Below are 20,002 nucleotides of genomic sequence, written 5' to 3'. Positions count from 1 at the left end.
TGCCCAGCTAGTTTGTTTTTGTCGTTGTTGTTGCTGTTGTTTTAATATATATGGGTCTTGCTGTGTTGCTCAGGCTGGTGAACACTCCTCCTCAGCCTCCCAAAGTGCTGGGATTACAAGCATGAGATGTTACATATTGTATCACACCTATTAAAAATGAGCACTTAAGTAGTTCTAATAGAGTACAAAGGACTACAATTGCTAAATATCATTTTATTTGATATTCACCCTCGTTTCATAAAAGAACTGTAGAAAGAGCCAAAATTAACCAGCTCCTTCTTTAGTTTTGGGATTTAATTAAGATCAGTACTTCACATACAACAATGTTTCTATACATTAGTAAGACACACCAGCAACAGTCAGGTTTATATTGTTTTGGTGTTTACTTGTCATAAACAGCAGAATCATGACTATTAGAATAATTGATTCAGATATAAGATGTATGTCAAGCTTGTCATTCTTTGTTGTATCTCACGATTTCTGTCTTCTCTGGCAGACACATTTGAAGATGATAACTGTTTCAGCTCTGGAAAGGATGATATGGATTTTGCTGGGTAACATTCTGTCTTCTCCTTCCTGTTTTTCTAGCATTTCCCAAATTGTTGTCTCTTAGAACAGTAGACCACAGAACTATGTGACATAAAGGGGGAAATGTATTCAAATAAGTTTGGGAAGTAGTTATAGTATTTTCATCTTAGACCTTTATAATGCATATTATTATTTACTCTGAGCAGTCTGCAAAGCTTTCTCCTTCTAAGTCATTTCATAGCCTAGTGCCCTGGTAGTCAGCAAAACACTACTTTTAGAAAATACTGCCTCCTTTTCTATTACAAGTTGTGGTTTTTTTTTCCAGCAATGTAAAAAAGAGAACAAAAGGAGCTAAGGATAACACAGCAGATGAAGATTCAGAAGGTAGTGATGATGAACTTGATAACCTGGACGAAGATGAAGTTTCTTTAGGAAGTATGGATGATGAAGAATTTGCTGAAGTTGATGAAGATGGAGGAACGTTCATGGATGTGTTAGATGATGAAAGTGAGAGCGTTCCAGGTAAGCATTTTTTAAAATAAGACATAAACTATGTCTTCCTTACTTCCTCAGACTTAGGTTAGTTTCTCTGCTGAAGGTTTTTAATATAGCCCAGTATTCAAATTAATACTCCTGTCAGCCAGAAAGGACCTTTTCCCTTCTCATTTGGAATTTGGAAATTTGAAGGGTTTTTATTGTGTGTTGTGTGCATTTTCTTTTAAGCAGCTTTTTGAGTTTTGGACTTTAATTTTAACCAAGAACTAGCTCTATACAATACATGTTGACCTGAAATGCTGCCATTTTTTTTATCGTAACTAGCAATTTATAAAAGTTCGTCAGTATTCATCACAGCCCAGCACAGATGAAGATGAATATTTTATCTTGTTGTAGATTAGCAGGGAACACCCAAAATTGTTCTGGACGGTTGTCTGACCTTTCTCTCCTCTCACATACCTTCAGCATGCACTTGCCTGCCCAGCATTCTTCCACTTACTCTGAACCACAGCAGAAGTTGCTTGTTTAAGGTGTTTTATATTATTTGATCTTATTAATGAAGCTATTTAGAAAATTTTCTCCTTGCATAAAATATTATGACTATGCCAATTATTCTTAGTCTTGCTCTCACTCTGTCCTCAAAGCCTATGCTGGTGGAATTACAAAAGCCACATGGAATAGCAATATCGTGCCTTACCCTCAGAATAAAGATTTTAGCATACCTTGGAGTAATATTTTCCAGTTCTATTGTTTTTAAATTGCTTAAAAGCAAATTTTTTCATGTAACAGAACTTGAAGTCCACTCCAAAGTCAATACTAAGAGAAGCAAGAGAAAAAGTACAGATGATTTTGACTTTGCTGGCTCATTTCAAGGTAAGAAAATGCAATTAATATCTTTTAAAAGCACTGTCCATGTGAAAGGTGTCATTATCATTTTGGGAAATGAACTCTTCTAAATTTGGTTAATAAAATTCAGGGTGGGGGAGGTTGTTTTTAAGAAAGATGTTAAGTGGAAATTATTTTCTACACTCAGTGCTGGATTTTGTCAGATGCTTTTTCTGTGTCTATTTAAATAGCCATATGATTTTTGTTTTTAATTGTTTCTGTGGTGTATCACATTTATTGACTTGAGTATGTTAAACCAGCCTGCACCCCTGGCATGAAACCCACCTGATCATGGTGTATTATCTTTTTGATATGCTGTTGGATTTGGTTAGCTAGTATTTTGTTGAGGGTGTTTGCATATCTGTTTCTGTATCTTTTAAGAGGAGCATTTAGGCCATCTGTTCATCTGGAAATATTGGTCTGTAGTTTGTTTTTTTTTTCATTATTTCATTTCCTGGTTTTGGAATTAGGGTGATACTGGCTTCATTGAATGATTTAGGGAGGATAATCCCTCCTTACCTGTCTTTTGGAATAGTTTCAGTAGAATTGGTACCAGTTCTTCTTTGGTGTCTGATAGAATTCAGCTGTGAATCTGTCTGGTCCTGGACTTTTTGTTTTCTTGGCAGTTTTTTATTACTGTTTCAATCTTGCTATTTGTTATTGGTCTGTTCAGAGTTTCTGTTTCTTTCTGATTTAAACAAGAAGGGTTGGATATTTCCAGGAATTTATCCATTTTTCTCTAGGTTTTCTAGTTTGTGTGCATAAATGTGTTCATAGTAGCCTTGAATGATATTTTGTATTTATTTGGTATCAGTTGTAGTATCTCCCATTTCATTTCTAATTCAGCTTATTCGGTTCTTCTCCTTTTTCTGGTTAATCTCGCTAATGGTATATCGATTTTATTTTTCCACAGAACCAGCTTTTAGTTTCATTTATCTTTTGTAGTGTTTGTTTCAGTTTTATTCAGCTCTGCTCTGGTCTTTGTTATTTCTTTCCTTTTGCTGGGTTTGATTTGTTCTTGTTTCTCTAGTTACTTGAGGTGTGAGCTTAGATTGTCTATGCTCTTTCAGACTTTCTGATGTAGACATTTAATGCTATGACCTTACTAAGAGTAGTGCCACTTTTGCTGTATCCCAGATGTTTTGATAGGTTGTATCACTATTGTTCAGTTCAAAAAATCTTTTAATTTCCATCTTGATTTCATTGTTGATGCAAAGATCATTCAAGAGCAGATTATTAAATTTCCATGTATTTATTTGTTTTTTTTTTTGTTTGTTTGTTTGTTTTGAGACGGAGTTTCGCTCTTGTTACCCAGGCTGGAGTGCAATGGCGCGATCTCGGCTCACCGCAACCTCCGCCTCCTGGGCTCAGGCAATTCTCCTGCCTCAGCCTCCTGAGTAGCTGGGATTACAGGCACGCGCCACCATGCCCAGCTAATTTTTTGTAATTTTAGTAGAGACGGGGTTTCACCATGTTGACCAGGATGGTCTCGATCTCTCGACCTCGTGATCCACCCGCCTCGGCCTCCCAAAGTGCTGGGATTACAGGCTTGAGCCACCGCGCCCGGCCCATGTATTTATTTGTATGCAGTCTCAAGGGTTCCTTTTGAAGTTAATTTCCAGTTTTATTCCACTGTGATGTGAGAGGGTACATGATACAATTTTAGTTTTCTTAAGTTTATTGAGACTTGTTTTGTGGCCTACCATATGGTCTATCCTTGAGAATGTTTCATGTGCTGATGAAAAGAATGTATATTCTGCAATTGTTGGGTATAGTGTTCTGTAGGTATCTGTTAAGGGCATTTGTTATAGGATATAGTTTAAGTCTGTTGTTTCTTTGTTGACTTTGTCTTAATGACCTGTCTAGTGCAGTCAGTGGAGTATTGAAGTCTCCCACTATTACTGTGTTGCCATATATCTAATTTCTTAGGTCTAGTAGTAATGGTTTTATAAATTTGGGAGCTCTGGTGGTAAGTGCATATATATTTAGGATTGTGGTATTTCTTGTTGGACTAATCGTTTTAAAGACAGACAATGTCCCTCTGTCTTTTTTTAACTATTGTTGCTTTAAAGTCTGTTTTGTCTGATATAAGAATAGCTACTCCTGCTTGCTTTTGGTTTCCATTTGCATGGAATATCTTTTTCCACCCCTTTACCTTAAGTTTATGTGAGTCCTTATGTGTCAGTTGAGTCTCTTGAACACAAACGATACTTGGTTGGTGGACTTTTATCCATTCTGACATTCTGTATCTTTGAAGAGGAGCATTTAGGCCATTTACATCCAATGTTAGTATTGAGATGTAAGGTACTGTTCTATTCATCATGCTAGTTATTGCTTGAATACTTTGTTTTTTTGTTTTGTTTGTTTTTCATTGTGTTATTGTTTTATAGGCCCTGTGAGATTTATGCTTTAAGGAGGTTCTATTTTGGTGTACTTCAAGATTTTGTTTCAACATTTAGAATTCCTAGGCTGGGTGTGGTGGCTCACACCTGTAATCCCAGCACTTTGGGAGGCCCAGCGGGCATCACTTGAGGTCAGGAATTCAAGACTAGCCTGGCAATCATGGCAAAACCCCATCTCTAAAAAAATACAAAAATTGGCCAGCCATCATGGCAAGTGCCTGTAATCCCTTTTAGGCACTCAGGAGGCTGAGGCACAAAAATCACTTGAACTCATTAGGCACAGGTTGCAGTGAGCCAAGATCACACCATTGTACTCCTGCCTGGGCAACAGAGCCAGACTCCATCTCAAAAAAAAAAAAAAAAAAAAAATTTAGAACTCCTTTCAGCATTTCTTACAGTGCTTACTTGGTAGTGGCAAATTCTCTCAGCATTTGTCTGTCTGAAAAAGACATCTCTTCTTCATTTATGAAGCTTAATTTTGTTAGATACCAAATTCTTGGCTGATAATTATTTTGTTTAAGGAAGCTAAAAATACGGCCCCAATCCCCTCTGGCTTGTACAGTTTCTGCTGAGAAACTGTTGTTAATCTGATAGGTTTTCCTTTATAGGTTACCTAATGCTTCTGCCTCACAGCTTTCAAGATTCTTTTCTTCATCCTGACTGTAGATAAACTGATGACTCTGCCTACGTGATGATCTTTTGGTGATGAATTTCCCAGGTGTTTTTTGAGCCTCTTGTATTTGGATGTCTAGATATCTAGCAAAACCAGGGAAGTTTCCTCAATTAAGTTTTCCAAACTTTTAGTTTCTTCTCTTCCTCAGGAACAACAATTATTCTTATGTTTGGTCATTTAACATAATCTCAAATTTCTTGGAGGTTTGCTCTTTTAAAAAAAAAAAAAATTTTTCTTTTTCTTTGCCTTTGTCCAGTTGGGTTAATTCAAAAGCCTTGTCTTCAAGCTCTGAAGTTATTCTTGTTCGATTTGCATTTCATTTTTCTGGAGACTTTGATCCACATCCTGTTTTGTTTTGTTTTGTTTTGTTTTAATTTAGGTTGGCTTTCACCTTTCTCTCGTACCTCCTTGAGTAGCTTAATCAACCTGAATTCTTTATCTAGCAATTCAGAGAGTTCTTCCTGGTTTGGATCCATTGCTGGAGAGTTAGTGTGATCTCTCGGAGGTGTTACAGAATCTTGTTTTGTCACATTACTAGAATTACTTTTCTGGTTCCTTCTCATTTGGGTAGACTGTTTCATCGGAAAGATCTGGAACTCAAGGGCTGCTGTTCAGATTCTTTTTTCCCATAGGGTGATCCCTTATTATGCTATTCTCCCCCTCCCCCTAGGGACAGGGCTTCCTGAGAGCCAGACTGCAGTGATCATTATTGTCCTTCTGGGTCTAGCCACCCAGTAGGGCTACCATGCTCCACGCTGGTGCTGGGGAATGTCTGCAAAGAGTCCTGTTACATCTTCAGGTCTCCCAGTCATGGATACCAGTACCTGCTCTGGTGGAGGTAGCAGGGCAGTAAAGTGGACTCTGTGAGTCCTTGGTTGTAGTTTTGTTTAGTGCAGTGGTTTTCTTAAATGCTGGTTTTGCTAGCAGTGAAGTTGTGATGTGGAGAGACTCGGGACCTCTGGTTAGTCAGGGTGTTGCAGGCTGTGGAATTAACTGTTTTCTCCTTCTTTGGTGCAGGGTTGTTCTGTTATTATTTGCTGTGATGACTTGAGTTGGTTGGCCTCCAGGCAGGAGGTGGTACTTTCAAGAGACAACCAGCCGCTGTAGTAGAATTGCCCTACCTTGGCCTGGATAAGTACTCAGGGTTTCTCAGGTAGTGGGCAAGGTCATAGAGCTCCTAAGAGTTTGTCTTTTGTTTTCAGAGTTTTTTGGCTGTCTTGTGGAGTTTGTAGTGGCAAGCCATTTCTTTCAAAGGGTCTTTGAATTCTTCCAATTTTCCTAATATGTTCCTGTGGTGGTTCTTGGAGCAAAAGTTCACAGTGTGAGTCTCCACACGCTGTTCTGTCCGTCCATGTGGGAGCTGCTCATTAGTCCTGTCTCCTATCTGCCATCTCCACCCCAGCACAGCAGACCAACATGTTTGCCTCTTCTCTGTTTTGTTCTCTCCAGGGCCCCAACAGATTGGATGGTGCCCACTCACATTTGAATGCAGAGCTTCCTTACCTAGTCCAGAGATTCACATGCTAATATCTGCTCATTCATTTTTAAACCATTCAATTATAAAAGCCTTGGATTTTTCAGACATCTGTTACCTTTTTCCTTTTCTCAACCATTATTCTTTGCCTTTTTTTTTTTTTTTTTTGAGACGGAGTTTCACTCTTGTTACCCAGGCTGGAGTGCAATGGCGCGATCTCGGCTCACCGCAACCTCCGCCTCCTGGGCTCAGGCAATTCTCCTGCCTCAGCCTCCTGAGTAGCTGGGATTACAGGCACGCGCCACCATGCCCAGCTAATTTTTTGCACTTTTAGTAGAGATGGGGTTTCACCATGTTGACCAGGATGGTCTCGATCTCTCGACCTCGTGATCCACCCGCCTCGGCCTCCCAAAGTGCTGGGATTACAGGCTTGAGTCACCGCGCCCGGCCGAGGCAAGAAATTTTAAACAGATTTATTAATTTACTAATTGATCACCCTACATTTGCAGGTGTTAGATATCCTTAAGAATGAACATACCTTATAGAAACTTTAATCAGCCTTAGCAACATAGTGAGACCGCATCTCTACAAAAAATCAAAAATTAGCCAGGCATGGTAGTATACACCTGAGACTGAGGTAGCGGGGGAAAAGAAAGAAACTTTAAGAAACCAGTACAGTACAGAAGTGCCTACTCATTGAGGTCACAGATACATCACTACAATATGAATAAAAAACAAAAAAAAGCCGGGCGCGGTGGCTCAAGCCTGTAATCCCAGCACTTTGGGAGGCCGAGGCAGGTGGATCCACGAGGTCGAGAGATTGAGACCATCCTGGTCAACATGGTGAAACCCCGTCTCTACTAAAAATACAAAAAATTAGCTGGGCATGGTGGCACGTGCCTGTAATCCCAGCTACTCAGGAGGCTGAGGCAAAAGAATTGCCTGAACCCAGGAGGCGGAGGTTGTGGTGAGCCGAGATCGCGCCATTGCACTCCAGCCTGGGTAACAAGAGCGAAACTCCGTCCCAAAACAAAACAAAACAAAACAAAAAAAAAAGCCTTCCTAATGCATGCAAATGTGTATTATACAGTTAAGTAACATACATTTCACCTTAATAAAAATGAAGATTAAATGCTTTAGAAACTATTTTATCAAAAGTTACTCTGATACAAAGACTTACATATGATTGTTCATAGTACTATTAATGACAAAAAGTGGTCACAACCCAAATGTCCATTAACTGATAAGCAAAATGTGGTATATCTATACAATGGGGTATTATGCACCCCACAAAATGGCATGGAGTACTGATACATGCTACAACATGGATGAGCCTCAAAAACGTTATGCAAAATAAAAAAGCCAGATACAGGGAAACCATGTCATATGATCCCATTTATATGAAATAGCCAGAAAAGGCAAGTCATCAAAACAAGATAGAATGAGGATGGATTAGAGGACTACAAATGGCACCAGGGATCTTTTGAAGTTGATGGAAATATTCTAAAATCAGACTGTGGTTAGAACAAGTCTGTAAATTTACTAAAATGCATTGAATTAATACACTTAAAACAGCTGGATGTTATGATGTGCAATTATTTAGTAAAGGTGTTTTCTGTTTTTGTTTTGTTTTTGAGACAGAGTCTCACTCTGTCATCCAGGGTGGAGTGCAGTGGCACAATTTTGGCTCACTGCAACCTCCACCTCCTGAGTTCAAGCATTTCTGCCTCAGCCTCCCTAGTATCTGGGACTATAGGCACCCGCCACTATGTCTGGCTAATTTTTGTATTTTTAGTAAAGATGGGGTTTCACCATATTGGCCAGGCTGGTCTCCAACTCCTGACCTTGTGATCTGACCCCCTTGTCCTCCCAAAGTGCCGGGATTACAGGTGTGAGCCACCATGCCTGGCCTAGTAAAGCTCTTTTTTAAATGTGGCTCTAGTATTGCTAGAGACATTGATATCAAAAATGCAGTTTGAATAATTATTTCAAAAATAGAGTGAGACTTTTCAGGAAAAGTTTATATATTCAGTACTATAGGTAAGTTTTTTTTAAGAAGAAACTTTATTTTCAGTGTTAGAAACAGAACTTCATTTATAGCATAATAAACATACTTTCAATCTCTTTACAACCTAAAGAATAAGACCCCTGAATTAAATTTTATGTTTTGTCCTAAATATTTCAAAACTCATCCATGTCATCTTGAAAATTTTACTCTTCCTTGATACGATGTTATTTCCCTTATGGGAAACTTCAATCAGTGGCCGTATTTGAAAAGCAAGAAGACACTATTGGCATCTGAACAGTTCTATTAGGATGTTAAATTTTTAAAAATACTATATACCAGGCGTCCCCAAACTTTTTACACAGGGGGCCAGTTCGCTGTCCCTCAGACCGTTGGAGGGCCGCCACATACTGTGCTCCTCTCACTGACCACCAATGAAAGAGGTGCCTCTTCCTGAATTGCGGCAGGGGGTCCGGAGAAATGGCCTCAGGGGGCCGCATGCGGCCCGTGGGCCATAGTTTGGGGACGCCTGCGATATACTAACTCTTGAATTATATTTATTTAAATGCCAGCTACCTAATGGTGCTATCAGATTATTGCGATTGTATTTTTACCCAAGTATAATTTTTAAAATAAAATCATGTTGCATTGTATTTTTCTAAAATCATTGGATTTGTAATTCAATAATGTAGACTTACAATTTATTTTAGGGCCTAGAAAAAAGAAAAGAAACTTCAGAGATTCCAGCCTATTTGTATCTGCTGAAGAGGTAAGGCTAATACACTGTTTTAAGCTAGCTATTCTACATTATTTTTAGTTTGCTAATAAATTTATCTTTCTTTTTTAAGTTTGGCCATCTATTGGATGAAAATATGGGATCCAAGTTTGATAACATTGGCATGAATGCCATGGCTAACAAAGATAATGCAAGTAAGTAACTTAAATTTTTTTATTGGCATTTTTAAAACAGCTTTGGCTTAGGACATCAGAAGATAGATTTATTTTATTTTATTTTATTTTATTTGAGACAAAGTCTTGCTCTGTCACCCAGGCTAGAGTGCAGTGGCATGATCTCAGCTCATGGCAACCTCTGCCTCCCAGGTTCAAGCAGTTCTCCTCCCTTAGCTCCCAAGTAGCTGGGAGTACAGGCATACACCACCATGTCCAGCTACTTTTTGTATTTTTAGTAGAGAAGGGGTTTCACCATGTTGACCAGACTGATCTCAAACTCAAGTGACCCGCCCACCTCAGCCTCCGAAAGTGCTGGGATTACAGGCATGAACCACCATGCCTGGCTGATAGGAATGTTTTTGAAAGACCTTTTCATGGTACTTTACAACCTGGAAAGAATGGCTTTTTCTTCTCTCAGAGAGAATATGAGATTAAAAAGTATTTATACTACAGCAAAAAAAGAAAAAAAAAACCTGCAGACTACAAAAATTACTTTTTTTTAGGGAGGTAGGCCATTTTTATATAGCATGAATTTGCTAAGTAACTTTACACGTTTATAGACATTTTAATTATCTCTGATATTTATTGTTACTGGTTTTTATTTCACCAGTAAAAGTTCTTGGGGAAAGAAAATCTTTAGAACATTTGTTTCTTTTCATTCCTTAGTCATTTCTTATTGAAACATTAATCTTTGACAATAAATATAAGAAGAAAAGCAACAAACAAGAAGCAGTGAATTTGTATAGAGGGTGGGAAACTGCTGGCCAAGGCAGGCTAGCAGTTCTTGTGATTCAGCAGCATGTTCTGTGGGACCGCCAAGTGGGATAGTACACTCATCTTTTCTTCTTCTCCCAAAGGTCTCAAACAGCTTAGATGGGAGGCCGAACGTGATGACTGGCTACACAACAGAGATGTAAAAAGTATCATCAAGAAAAAGAAAAATTTTAAAAATAAGAGGATTAAAACCACTCAAAAAACTAAAAAGCAAAGGAAATGAGTTATTAATATAAATTACAAATTAAAATTTTACTTACATCTAATTTTTGCTCTCCAACCATTTTTTTTCATCTAGCTCTCTGATTCCATACATTCCAGACATCTCAGTGGATTTATAATAAACTGTAAATAAAAATAGCTGTCATTTATAAAGTAATGTGGAAATATTGTTAAACTTCTTGAAAAAAATGGAAACATTGCTACATAACAAAATGAAAAAGAGGACAGGATTACAGACTTGACATATAAGCCCTGGCATCTCTAATCATTGTAATGAGCACTATTTAGTATAACTGTGTCATCTTGTTCAGTCATTATCTACTTGACAGAGAAAGAGACAGCTCCAAGAAGTTAGCAAACCTGAGATGAAACTGATCTTTTAAAACCAAAGGTTTAAACTGTGGTTTGATTCTATCACCTCATACATGAATGGTTCCAGAGTTTACATTCTTAACCACTAGAATTCAGAATCCAGCCCATTACCTAATTCTCTTCTCACTAGAATAGATGAAAATGTACTCTAGTCTCAGAACTAAAATAGATGTGAATAGTATTGTTAGAAATTGACTTACCACAAAATAAAGTCATTTAATTCTTAGTTCCTTGTAAAGAAATTAATTACTACTTAATTTATAGGTTACCTGAAAAAGTCGTTTTATACTTACTTTTACTTAAGGAAAAACATACCTTTCAAGATGAAGGGAAATTTCTCATTCATTGTTTGCCTAAAATCTGATGGGGGAAAAATAGGATGTCTTAAAATTAGATTCAAACAAATTCATTACATTAATACAGCCACAACTGAATGCTAGCTTTAGGGTCCATGTGATGGGAACCATATAGATTAGAATTTGTTTAAAGGTCCTTCCGGTAATCCAGAAACTATCTCCTTTTGGATAAGATCTAGGCTGCACTTGCCTTAACATGATAGCCTTAGAGTTTTTAAGTTTTCACCTATATATCCAATGTAATTTTTTTTTTTTTTTTTTTTTGAGACGGAGTTTTGCTCTTGTTGCCCAGGCTGGAGTGCAATGCAGCGATCTCAGCTCACGGCAACCCCCACCTCCCAGGTTCTAGCGATTCTCCTGCTTCAGTCTCCCGAATAGCTGGTATTACAAGCACGCACCACCATGCCCAGATAACTTTGTGTTTTTAGTAGAGATGAGGTTTCTTCTTGTTGGTCAAGCTGGTCTTGAACTCCTAACCCCAGGTAATCTGCCCGCCTCGGCCTCCCAAAGTGCTGGGATTACAGGCGTGAGCCACCACACCCGGCCCCAATGTTTATTTTTAAATGGTACCTGAAAGCAGATTTTGAGTGTGAATGTGTAGCTCCCTATGTAAATTTATGAATTTTTTTTTTCAACAATATGTTTCTCCATGAAGGCCTAGAATTATTTTTATGGATGTTATTTTACCTCTATAAGAAATTACAAATAAGATCAGAACGAGTTTTTGTTTTAGTTTTGTTTGTTTTGCCAAGAGACTTGTTCTGTTGCCCAGGCTGAAGTGCAGTGGTGCAATCTTGGCTCACTGCAACCTCAGCCTCCCGGGTTCAAGTGATTCTCCTGCCTCTGCCTCCTGAGTAGCTGGGATTACAGGCACATGCCACCACGCCCAGCTAATTTTTGTATTCTTAGTAGAGAGGTTTCACCATATTGGCCAGGCTGGTCTCAAACTCTTGACATGTCATGATCCGCCTACCTCGGCCTCCCAAAGTGCTGGGATTATAGGCATGAGCCACTGTGCCTGGCCAGTTTTGTTTTGTTTTGTTTTTAATAACTAGTTTTGGTTTTATGTTTTGTTTTTGTCTTTTTGAAACAAGATCTCTCTCTGTTGCCCAGGCTGCAGAACAATGACACAATCACAGCCCTCCACAGCCTAGATGTAACCCTGGGCTGGGCTCAAGCGAGCCTCCTACCTCAGCCAAGTTTAAGTAGCTGGGACAGGGCTGAAGGGAGCCTCCTGCCTCAACCTCCCAAGTAGTTGGGACTACAGGAACATACCACCACGCCCAGGTTTTTTGTTTTGTTTCGTTTTGTTTTTTTAAGATACAGGTTCTTGCTATGTTACCCAGACTAGGCTCCAGCAATCCTCCCACTTTGGCCTACCAAAGTGCTGGAACTGAAGTGTGAGAGCCACCACATCCAGCGATAACCAGTTTTTAAAATTGATCCCAGATTTTAATTTGCTTTTAAATACTTTTGGGATGTTTTCTTTATGCCCTTCCTTCGAGTTTAAAAGAAAAGAGATTTTGTGAATATCCATTAGCATCTTGGTAGAGTGTTCCAACAAAGTATGCTGAGGAAGACTGACAAGTTTCAAAGATGGCTATCATCCTAGGACTGTGCCCTGTTTTAGAGAAAAATCACTTCCTAATTTAAAAAGTTGAGGGCTCTAATATAAAATTTCCCCCCCAAAAAATGTTAAAGCACTTTCAGCCATAGCATGTGAAAGTCTTTTAGTGCCCACTGTTGATGCCCAGGAAGAAAACAAAAGCCTACAATGAAGTGTAATGGACAGGTTAAGTTCCTCCATCTGTGCTCCCAAACTAAGCAGACCAAGGACACTTGCTCTACCCTCCCCAACAGTAAAACTCATGGAGATAAGAAGTTTTTTCCTTAGTCTACAAACATTTTTAAGGGAGAAGGGAGAATCATCTAAGCTGCAATAATGAATACTTTGATTCCTGTTCTGCCTATAAAAATGTCTAATATGGCTTAAATCTGAAGAAGCAATTTCTCTAAAAATGTCATTGCCATTTAATACACAAAATGGATTAGCAAATTATACCTCTTTAGAAAGCATTAACTTCTGAATTATAATTACCTTGGCTTCCGTGCATCTTTTTAAACAAAAAATATGCTCCAAAAAAGCCTAAAAGTTCGGCTACCACAACTCCTTTGAAGATCTTCTTTGCTAGTGGTTCCATAGTACGGGCCATCCTAATTTTAACAACAAATACGTGTAAACTTAAATAAGCATATGTAAACTATTACCATTTCCCTAATAACTCAAATTCATTCCCACAGTTTGAATGGCTTATCTATATGGGAATAAGACCCCAATATTATGGTATACTTTTTTGGTTTAGACATCCAACATACCTAGTTTTCAAGCTCCATGCCTGAGGAGCATGATGAACAGGACAAAACTGCATAAAGCGCAGGAAAGAGATAAAATTCAAGAAAACATTGTAAAAAGAACAATTTATGGAACTAAAATTTTTTAATTGGAGGAAAACAGAATGGGGAAGATAGGTTAAATCAATTTTTTAGCTGCACTGAGAATTAAGAAATCATCTAAATGAATACAATATGTAAACAGCTCTTTGTAAAGTGCCCTACAAAAGTAAGATTTTTCTGAAATGGTTCTACACTTTCTATGGCTGGAGTTCTGTTATTACTATAACATACACCAATATATACATATATATAGTAATATGTATATTATATAGCATATATAAGTATGTATACTGTACATAGTATATATACTAATATAACACAACATATACTAACAATACCTCATACTAAACTATGTGCCATAGTTCAAGCATTTGGAGTCCAGTGGCACGATCTCAGCTCACTGCAACCTCTGCCAACCTCAAACAATCCTCCCACCTCAGCATCCTGAGTAGCTGAAACCACTGGCACACACCACCACGCCTGACTATATATTTTTTTTTTTTTGTATTTTTAGTAGACACACGGTCTCACCACGTTGCCCAGATTGGTCTCGAACCCCTGAACTCGAGCAATCCACCCACCTCAGCCTCCCAAAGTGCTGGGATTACAGTTGTGAGCCACCATGCCCAGCCTGTAACAGGTCTTAAAACTTTCAATGCACTATCCAAGAGGCTTGTTTAAAATGCACATTCCTGAGCCTCAGCCTGCAGTTATCCACTTCCCAGTCTCCAGATTCTGATTCAGCAAATCTAGGATTGGTACCCCAGTAATCTGCCCTTTAGAAGGCATTCTCAGTAATTTTTATACAAATGGGGGCAGGGGGTGGAAACTGATTCAGTGATGAACCAGTAAGTGGCAAAACTACAAACTCATTAGATCTTGATTCTCTTCCTTTAAAAGTTAATCAAGAAAAAGAATGTGTCATTTTTTTTCAAATTAAAGTAAAAGACATCAAGCTAAGAAAATAGAATGTATGACTCTTACTGAATAAATTAATGTAAACCCAGGTTTTTAGTCTGCCTCCTTATAACCTCAAAGTCCAGAAGAGAACCACTTGTTTTTAATCTCAGACTTTTCTATTGTCCTCTGTGTGCTCTTTTGTCCTCAGTCCCAGCTCCCTGCTGTCAGGTGTTTTACTCCATTCGCTTCTGACCCCTTTTCAATGCCTGAGGGTGGGAGTAATCAAATAACCTTCCTTTTGTAGGATTATCCTGCTAATATTACCATGTGGCCCTCCCCACCACCACCCCAAATTCCCTCATTTTGATAATGTGATCACCCTGGGAACCAAAAGTTTAAAACTTTATGATTCTTATTTAAAAGAAATAAACAAAGTTACAAAGGAATTCATATATAACCAAGAGGCAGCTGAGTGGTGAGAAGGGAGGGTTGTTTTGCTCCATTCACTACAGTGCTGTACATGACTGACAAAATAAGTCAAGTCATGCTCAGTACAGATGGCTCACTTGGGGTTATTTTTATTTATTTATTTATTTTTATTTTTTGAGATGGAGTCTTGCTGTCTCCCAGGCTGGAGTGCAGTGGTGTGATCTTGGCTCACTGCAATCTCCACCTCCCAGGTTCAAAGCAATTCTCTGCCTCAACCTCCTGATAGCTCGGATTACAGGTGCGCCACCACGCCCGGTCCTTATTTTTTTTAATTGATTGATTGATTGATTGATTGGAGACGGAGTCTCGCTCTGCTGCCCAGGCTGGAGTGCAGTGGCCCGATCTCTGCTTACTGCAACCTCTGCCTCCCGGGTTCAAGTAATTCTCCTGCCTCAGCCTCCCCAGTAGTTAGAACTACAGGCACCCACCACCATGCCCAGCATATTTTTTGTATTTTAGTAGAGATGGGGTTTCACCGTGTTGCCCAGGCTGGTCCCAAACTCCTGAGCTCAGGCAATCCACCTGCCTTGGCCTCCCAAAGTGCTAGGATTACAGGCATGAGCCACGGAGCCTGGCCTTTTTTTTTTTTTTTTTTTTTTTTTTTTTTTTTAAAGACTAGGTCTTGCTTTGTCTCCCTGGATGCAGTGCAGTGGTGCAATCTCGGCTCACTGCCAACTTCCGTCTCCCAGGTTCAAGCGATTCTCCTGACTCAGCCTCCCGAGTAGCTGAGATTATAGGCGTATGCCACCAGGTCTGGCTAATTTTTTTTTATTTTTAGTAGGGACGAGGTTTCACCATGTTGGTCAGGCTGGTCCGGAACCCCTGACCTCAAGTGATCTTCCCGCCTCGGCCTCCCAGAGCGCTGGGACTACAGGTGTGAGCCACCGCACCCGGCCTCTTGGGGTTACTTTTTAATGTTCAAGGGATGTACAAAGGCTGCCTGCAGCCAGTTCCATTATTCAAGAAATCAAAGTAAAATTTGTTTCAAGTGAGGGCGATGCTAAGGGCTCAAAAAAATAAAGTCTATCTGTAGGCCAGGGTTAAAAGGAAAGTCAAGTCCAAATAATACTGTACGGCTGCTTTGGTGTATAGTGGTGAGCATAGCTGCCTCCAAAGAATATCGTACAACAAAGTATTTACCCTTTTAAAATATATATATACGTTTTGCCCTCCGAGGCCCTCGCCTTCAGGAGGCTGATGATAAAACTTCAAGATCCTTTGCTGCAGACCACCAGAGACACACCGGTCCACCCACAACAAAGTGACATTGACTAGCTGCGGCCAGGGAGGCCTGGCAGAGGAGCGCCTGCCTTCCCCGCGCGGGGACAGGCACCGCTCCGGGGAGGCGTTTAGGTGAAGCTGAACACCAAGCCGCCTCTGACAGGTTCGGCGCCGGGCCGTCACGGAGTTAACTTCACGCGGGGCTGAGAAGCTGACTTGGGAACACAAGCTCAAGACAAACGAGCAATGCTGGGTCGGAAGCCCCGGGAATCGGGGCTGCTTCGCTGTGCGGCGCGGCCTCCCAGCTCAGGCCCGCAGGCGACGCGGCTGCAAGGAGCAGCGTCTCTCCCAGTCCAGCCGTGCAGAGCACCGCTTCTCCGCAGAGGCCTGGCGGTGCCTCGGGCTGGCCGTCTTCGCTCCCCCGCCCCCTGCTTTTGCCGCGGTTCCCTGCTGCCCGCGGCTGCCCTCGGCGCTCCCAGAGCTCACGAAACGCTAGGGCCGGGCCTGCAGGCCACACGCGCGGGTGCCCACGCAGCACGGCCAGGTCGCAGGGCCACGGTCGCCCAGCGACCCGGAAACACTCGCCTCCAGTGAACGGAGGTAGTGACACCTGACTGTCCTCTACATGCCCCAGACTGGGACGAGGACCCACGCAGAAACCCGCCCCACTCTCGGCGCACTGGAGACCTCCAAACCCAACCTCTGACGAGCAGCCACGGGGCGTAATCACACCTCAGGTGCCCTCCCGGAAGACCGCGAAGGCGAAAGGGCTGCCGACGCCCCGCCCCTTCCGTTGTCGGCCCCGCCCCCACACTCGTCATAACCAATCATTGTGCTGTGACCCTGACCCGAACCTGACTGCCGGCTACCTACGTTAGTTTACCGAATATTCGCAATAACACGCGAAACAGGTGCTGAGTGTATCTCATTTTGCAGAGAAAGCAAGAGACTTTCACTGCCCACAATCACACAGCTAGTAAAAACCAATTCAGGCCCCGGCGCGGTGGCTTACGCCTGTAATCCCAGGACTTTGGGAGGCCAAGGCGGGAGGATCATGAGGTCAGGGGTTCGAGAGCAGCCTGGCCAACATGGTGAAAACCCTCCCCGCCCCCGTATCTACTAAAAATACAAAAATTAGCTGGGCGTGGTAGCAGGCGCCTGTAATCCCAGCTACTTGGCAGGCTGAGGGGAGAGAATCGCTTGAACCCGGGAGGCGGAGGCTGCAGTGAAACGACACCGCACCATGGCACTCCAGCCTGGGCAAGGCTGAGACTCCGTCTCAAAAAAAAAAAAAAAAAAAAAAAAAACAGAATTCACGTTTGAACCCAGGACACTGACTCCATGGAGCCTGTTCTGGGTCCTTTCCCTGACACCCTGAAACCTAAAGTGTGATAGTCTGAGGGGACCAGCAACATAGGCATCACCTGAAAATTTGTTAGAAATGCAGAGCTACTGAATCCAAAACTGCATTTTAGCCAGATCCCTAAAGAATTCGTTTGCACAGTAACACTTGAGAAACACTGCGTATATTGCCCACTTAGTAAGATGAGGAAGAGAAAGACTCGAAGGGGACAAGGAAACAGAGAAGAGAAAAGGAATATAAAAGTATACTGAGGTACCAGGTGCAAGACAAAGCCTGGAACACCCGAAATAGACACAGATCTACCTTCACCGAAGTTCTAGTCTAGTTAGGGGTAGTTACCATAAATAACTGATGAAAAGTGCACATTGATAAGGACCTTGCTTCTAATCGGAGGAATCGGTAAAGGTTTTAGAGAAGGTGCATAGCTGGAGCTAACTCTGTCAATGCCAAGTAAAGGAAGTGTCTCTGCGAGGTGCTCTGCGATTGCCCCGATTTTCCTAACACCCGCCTTCCCATAGTTCAGTCCATGAGGTTTATTTGCATAACTAAAGCATTATAAATTGTGAAAACTGTGAATGTGTAAACTACTTTAATTTAAAGCATGTCATTGTTAGTCAATATCACTTATTTCTACACAGATCCAGAACTCTGATCCCTTCCACTATATCAACTTCTCCGGTATCCTCTTAAAGTCCAGGCTTTGTACATTCTCTTGATCTCTTCTATCTGCTCTATAGAAACCGTCTCTGGCTTGAATGTCAGTTCTATTTAATATTTTATATGTTACTTTCTCTCAAACCTTTTTCATGAGCTCCCTTTCTGCATTATGTTGCTTTTTATTTTGTGTTACTGTTTTCACTGTCATAAACTATTTTTCTTAAAGCTTTCAGAGCTCTACCCCTATACCATCAAAGTTCCCTTTTCTTCTCCAACTGACACATCCACAATCTTTTTTCTCCTTCTTCTTTACCTAATCATCCTCCTCGTCCTCCTCTTGTTTCTTCTTCTTCTTTAGGGTCTTGCTTGGTCACCCAGGCTGGAGTGCAATGGCACAATCACAGCTCACTGCAGCCTTGACCTCCAGGCTCAAGTAATCCTCCCTACACCCCAGCCTCCCAAGTAGCTGGGACAATAGGCATGCACCACCACACCTGGCTAATTAAAATATATATATTTTCCAACTCCTATGTTGCCCAGGCTAGTCTCCAACTCCTGGGCTCGAGTGATCCTCCTTCCTTGGCCTCCCAAGTGTTAGAAATACAGCTGTGAGCCACCATGCCTGCCTTTCCTCTTTAAAAAAAAAAAAATGAATAGCCAAGTATAGTAGTAAGAAGGGGGAAGGTAGTACATCCACAGTCTGTAAAATTTAATCCACAATAAATATTTTCTTATTAAAAGCACCCTCCATGACTTCCATGAAACATTTTGGGTTTTTTTTTTGTTGTTGTTGTTGTTTTGAGACAGAGTTTCACTCTTGTTACCCAGGCTGGAGTGCAATGGCGCGATCTCGGCTCACCGCAACCTCCGCCTCCTGGGTTCAGGCAATTCTCCTGACTCAGCCTCCTGAGTAGCTGGGATTACAGGCATGCACCACCATGCCCAGCTAACTTTTTGTATTTTTAGTAGAGACGCGGTTTCACCATGTTGACCAGGATGGTCTCGATCTCTTGACCTCGTGATCCACCCGCCTCGGCCTCCCAAAGTGCTGGGATTACAGGCTTGAGCCACCGCGCCCGGCCAAACATTTTGTTAAATATCATTTAAGACACTATGCATTGAGCTTCCAGGCCTGTCTTTGTCCACTTGGGCTGCTATAATCAAATGCAATAAACTGATGGCTAATAATCAACAGAAATTTATTTCTCATGATTCTAAAGACTAGGAAGTCCAAAATCAGGGTACCAGCATATTCAACATCTGGTAAAGACAAATTTTCTGGTTTTTGAGATAGTGCCTTCTCACTGTGTCCTCACATGGTGCAAGGGGCAGGGGTTTCTCTGAGGCCTCCTTTAAAAGGACACTAATCCTTGGCTGGGCACGGTGGCTCACACCTGTAATCCCAGCACTTTGGGAGGCCAAGGTGGTTGGATCACCTGAGGTCAGGAGTTTGAGACCAGCCTGGCCAATGAGGAGAAATCCCATCTTTACTAAAAATACAAAAATTAGCTAGGTGAGGTGGCGCACACCTGTAATCCCAGCTACTCAAGAGGCTGAGGCAGGAGAATTACTTGAAACCAGGATGCAGAGGTTACAGTGAGCCAAGATCATGCCACTGCACTCCAGCCTGGGCGACAGAGTGAGACTCCGTCTCAAAAGAGAGAGAAAGAGAGAGAGAGAGAGAGAGAGAGAGAGAATAGAGGGGGAAAAAAAGGTCACTGGAATGGTTCAGACTGAAAAAAGAAAAGAGGGAAAAAAGGCTTAAAGAAACGATAACAAGC

General features: G+C 41.2%; 3 protein-coding genes across 8 annotated transcripts in view; 2 read left to right on the top strand and 1 right to left on the bottom strand.

Annotated features, from left to right (window-relative positions):
• The window catches only part of CEBPZ (CCAAT enhancer binding protein zeta), a 28,434-nt gene extending 17,981 nt beyond the window's left edge, over window positions 1–10,453 (top strand). The window contains exons 11-16 of the mRNA XM_003926809.4: window positions 497–554; window positions 854–1,050; window positions 1,813–1,896; window positions 9,173–9,231; window positions 9,311–9,392; window positions 10,271–10,453. Coding sequence (XP_003926858.1) covers window positions 497–554; window positions 854–1,050; window positions 1,813–1,896; window positions 9,173–9,231; window positions 9,311–9,392; window positions 10,271–10,410 — 620 coding nt within the window. The 3' untranslated portion in view covers window positions 10,411–10,453. The remainder of the gene's footprint in view (window positions 1–496; window positions 555–853; window positions 1,051–1,812; window positions 1,897–9,172; window positions 9,232–9,310; window positions 9,393–10,270) is intronic.
• On the bottom strand, window positions 531–16,992 carry CEBPZOS (CEBPZ opposite strand). Of its 6 annotated transcripts, none has more exons than XM_074395975.1 (5): window positions 13,514–16,113; window positions 13,236–13,351; window positions 11,097–11,141; window positions 10,448–10,532; window positions 531–630 (listed from the first exon to the last, which is right to left on the bottom strand). In XM_074395975.1, exons 1-4 carry the CDS (start codon window positions 13,564–13,566, stop codon window positions 10,450–10,452), a joined length of 297 nt encoding a protein of 98 aa, XP_074252076.1. In that variant the 5' UTR covers window positions 13,567–16,113; the 3' UTR covers window positions 531–630; window positions 10,448–10,449. The 6 variants fall into 6 exon arrangements, with proteins under 6 accessions (XP_074252076.1, XP_039330465.1, XP_039330458.1 ...); XM_039474531.2 differs by lacking the exons at window positions 531–630; window positions 13,514–16,113 and adding exons at window positions 9,977–10,311; window positions 16,934–16,992; XM_039474524.2 differs by lacking the exons at window positions 531–630; window positions 13,514–16,113 and adding exons at window positions 9,977–10,311; window positions 16,902–16,989.
• Window positions 16,993–17,232: 240 nt separating this feature from the next.
• The window catches only part of SULT6B1 (sulfotransferase family 6B member 1), a 42,540-nt gene continuing 39,770 nt past the window's right edge, over window positions 17,233–20,002 (top strand). Inside the window, exon 1 of the mRNA XM_039474514.2 lies at window positions 17,233–17,292. The gene's annotated coding sequence lies outside the window, so the exon portion shown is untranslated. The remainder of the gene's footprint in view (window positions 17,293–20,002) is intronic.

This window comes from Saimiri boliviensis, chromosome 1 (genome assembly GCF_048565385.1).
Source record: "Saimiri boliviensis isolate mSaiBol1 chromosome 1, mSaiBol1.pri, whole genome shotgun sequence".
NCBI classification, from domain to species: domain Eukaryota; kingdom Metazoa; phylum Chordata; class Mammalia; order Primates; family Cebidae; genus Saimiri; species Saimiri boliviensis.
Note: the sequence above shows the minus strand (reverse complement) of the source record. Positions and strands in the feature narration are given on the sequence as shown.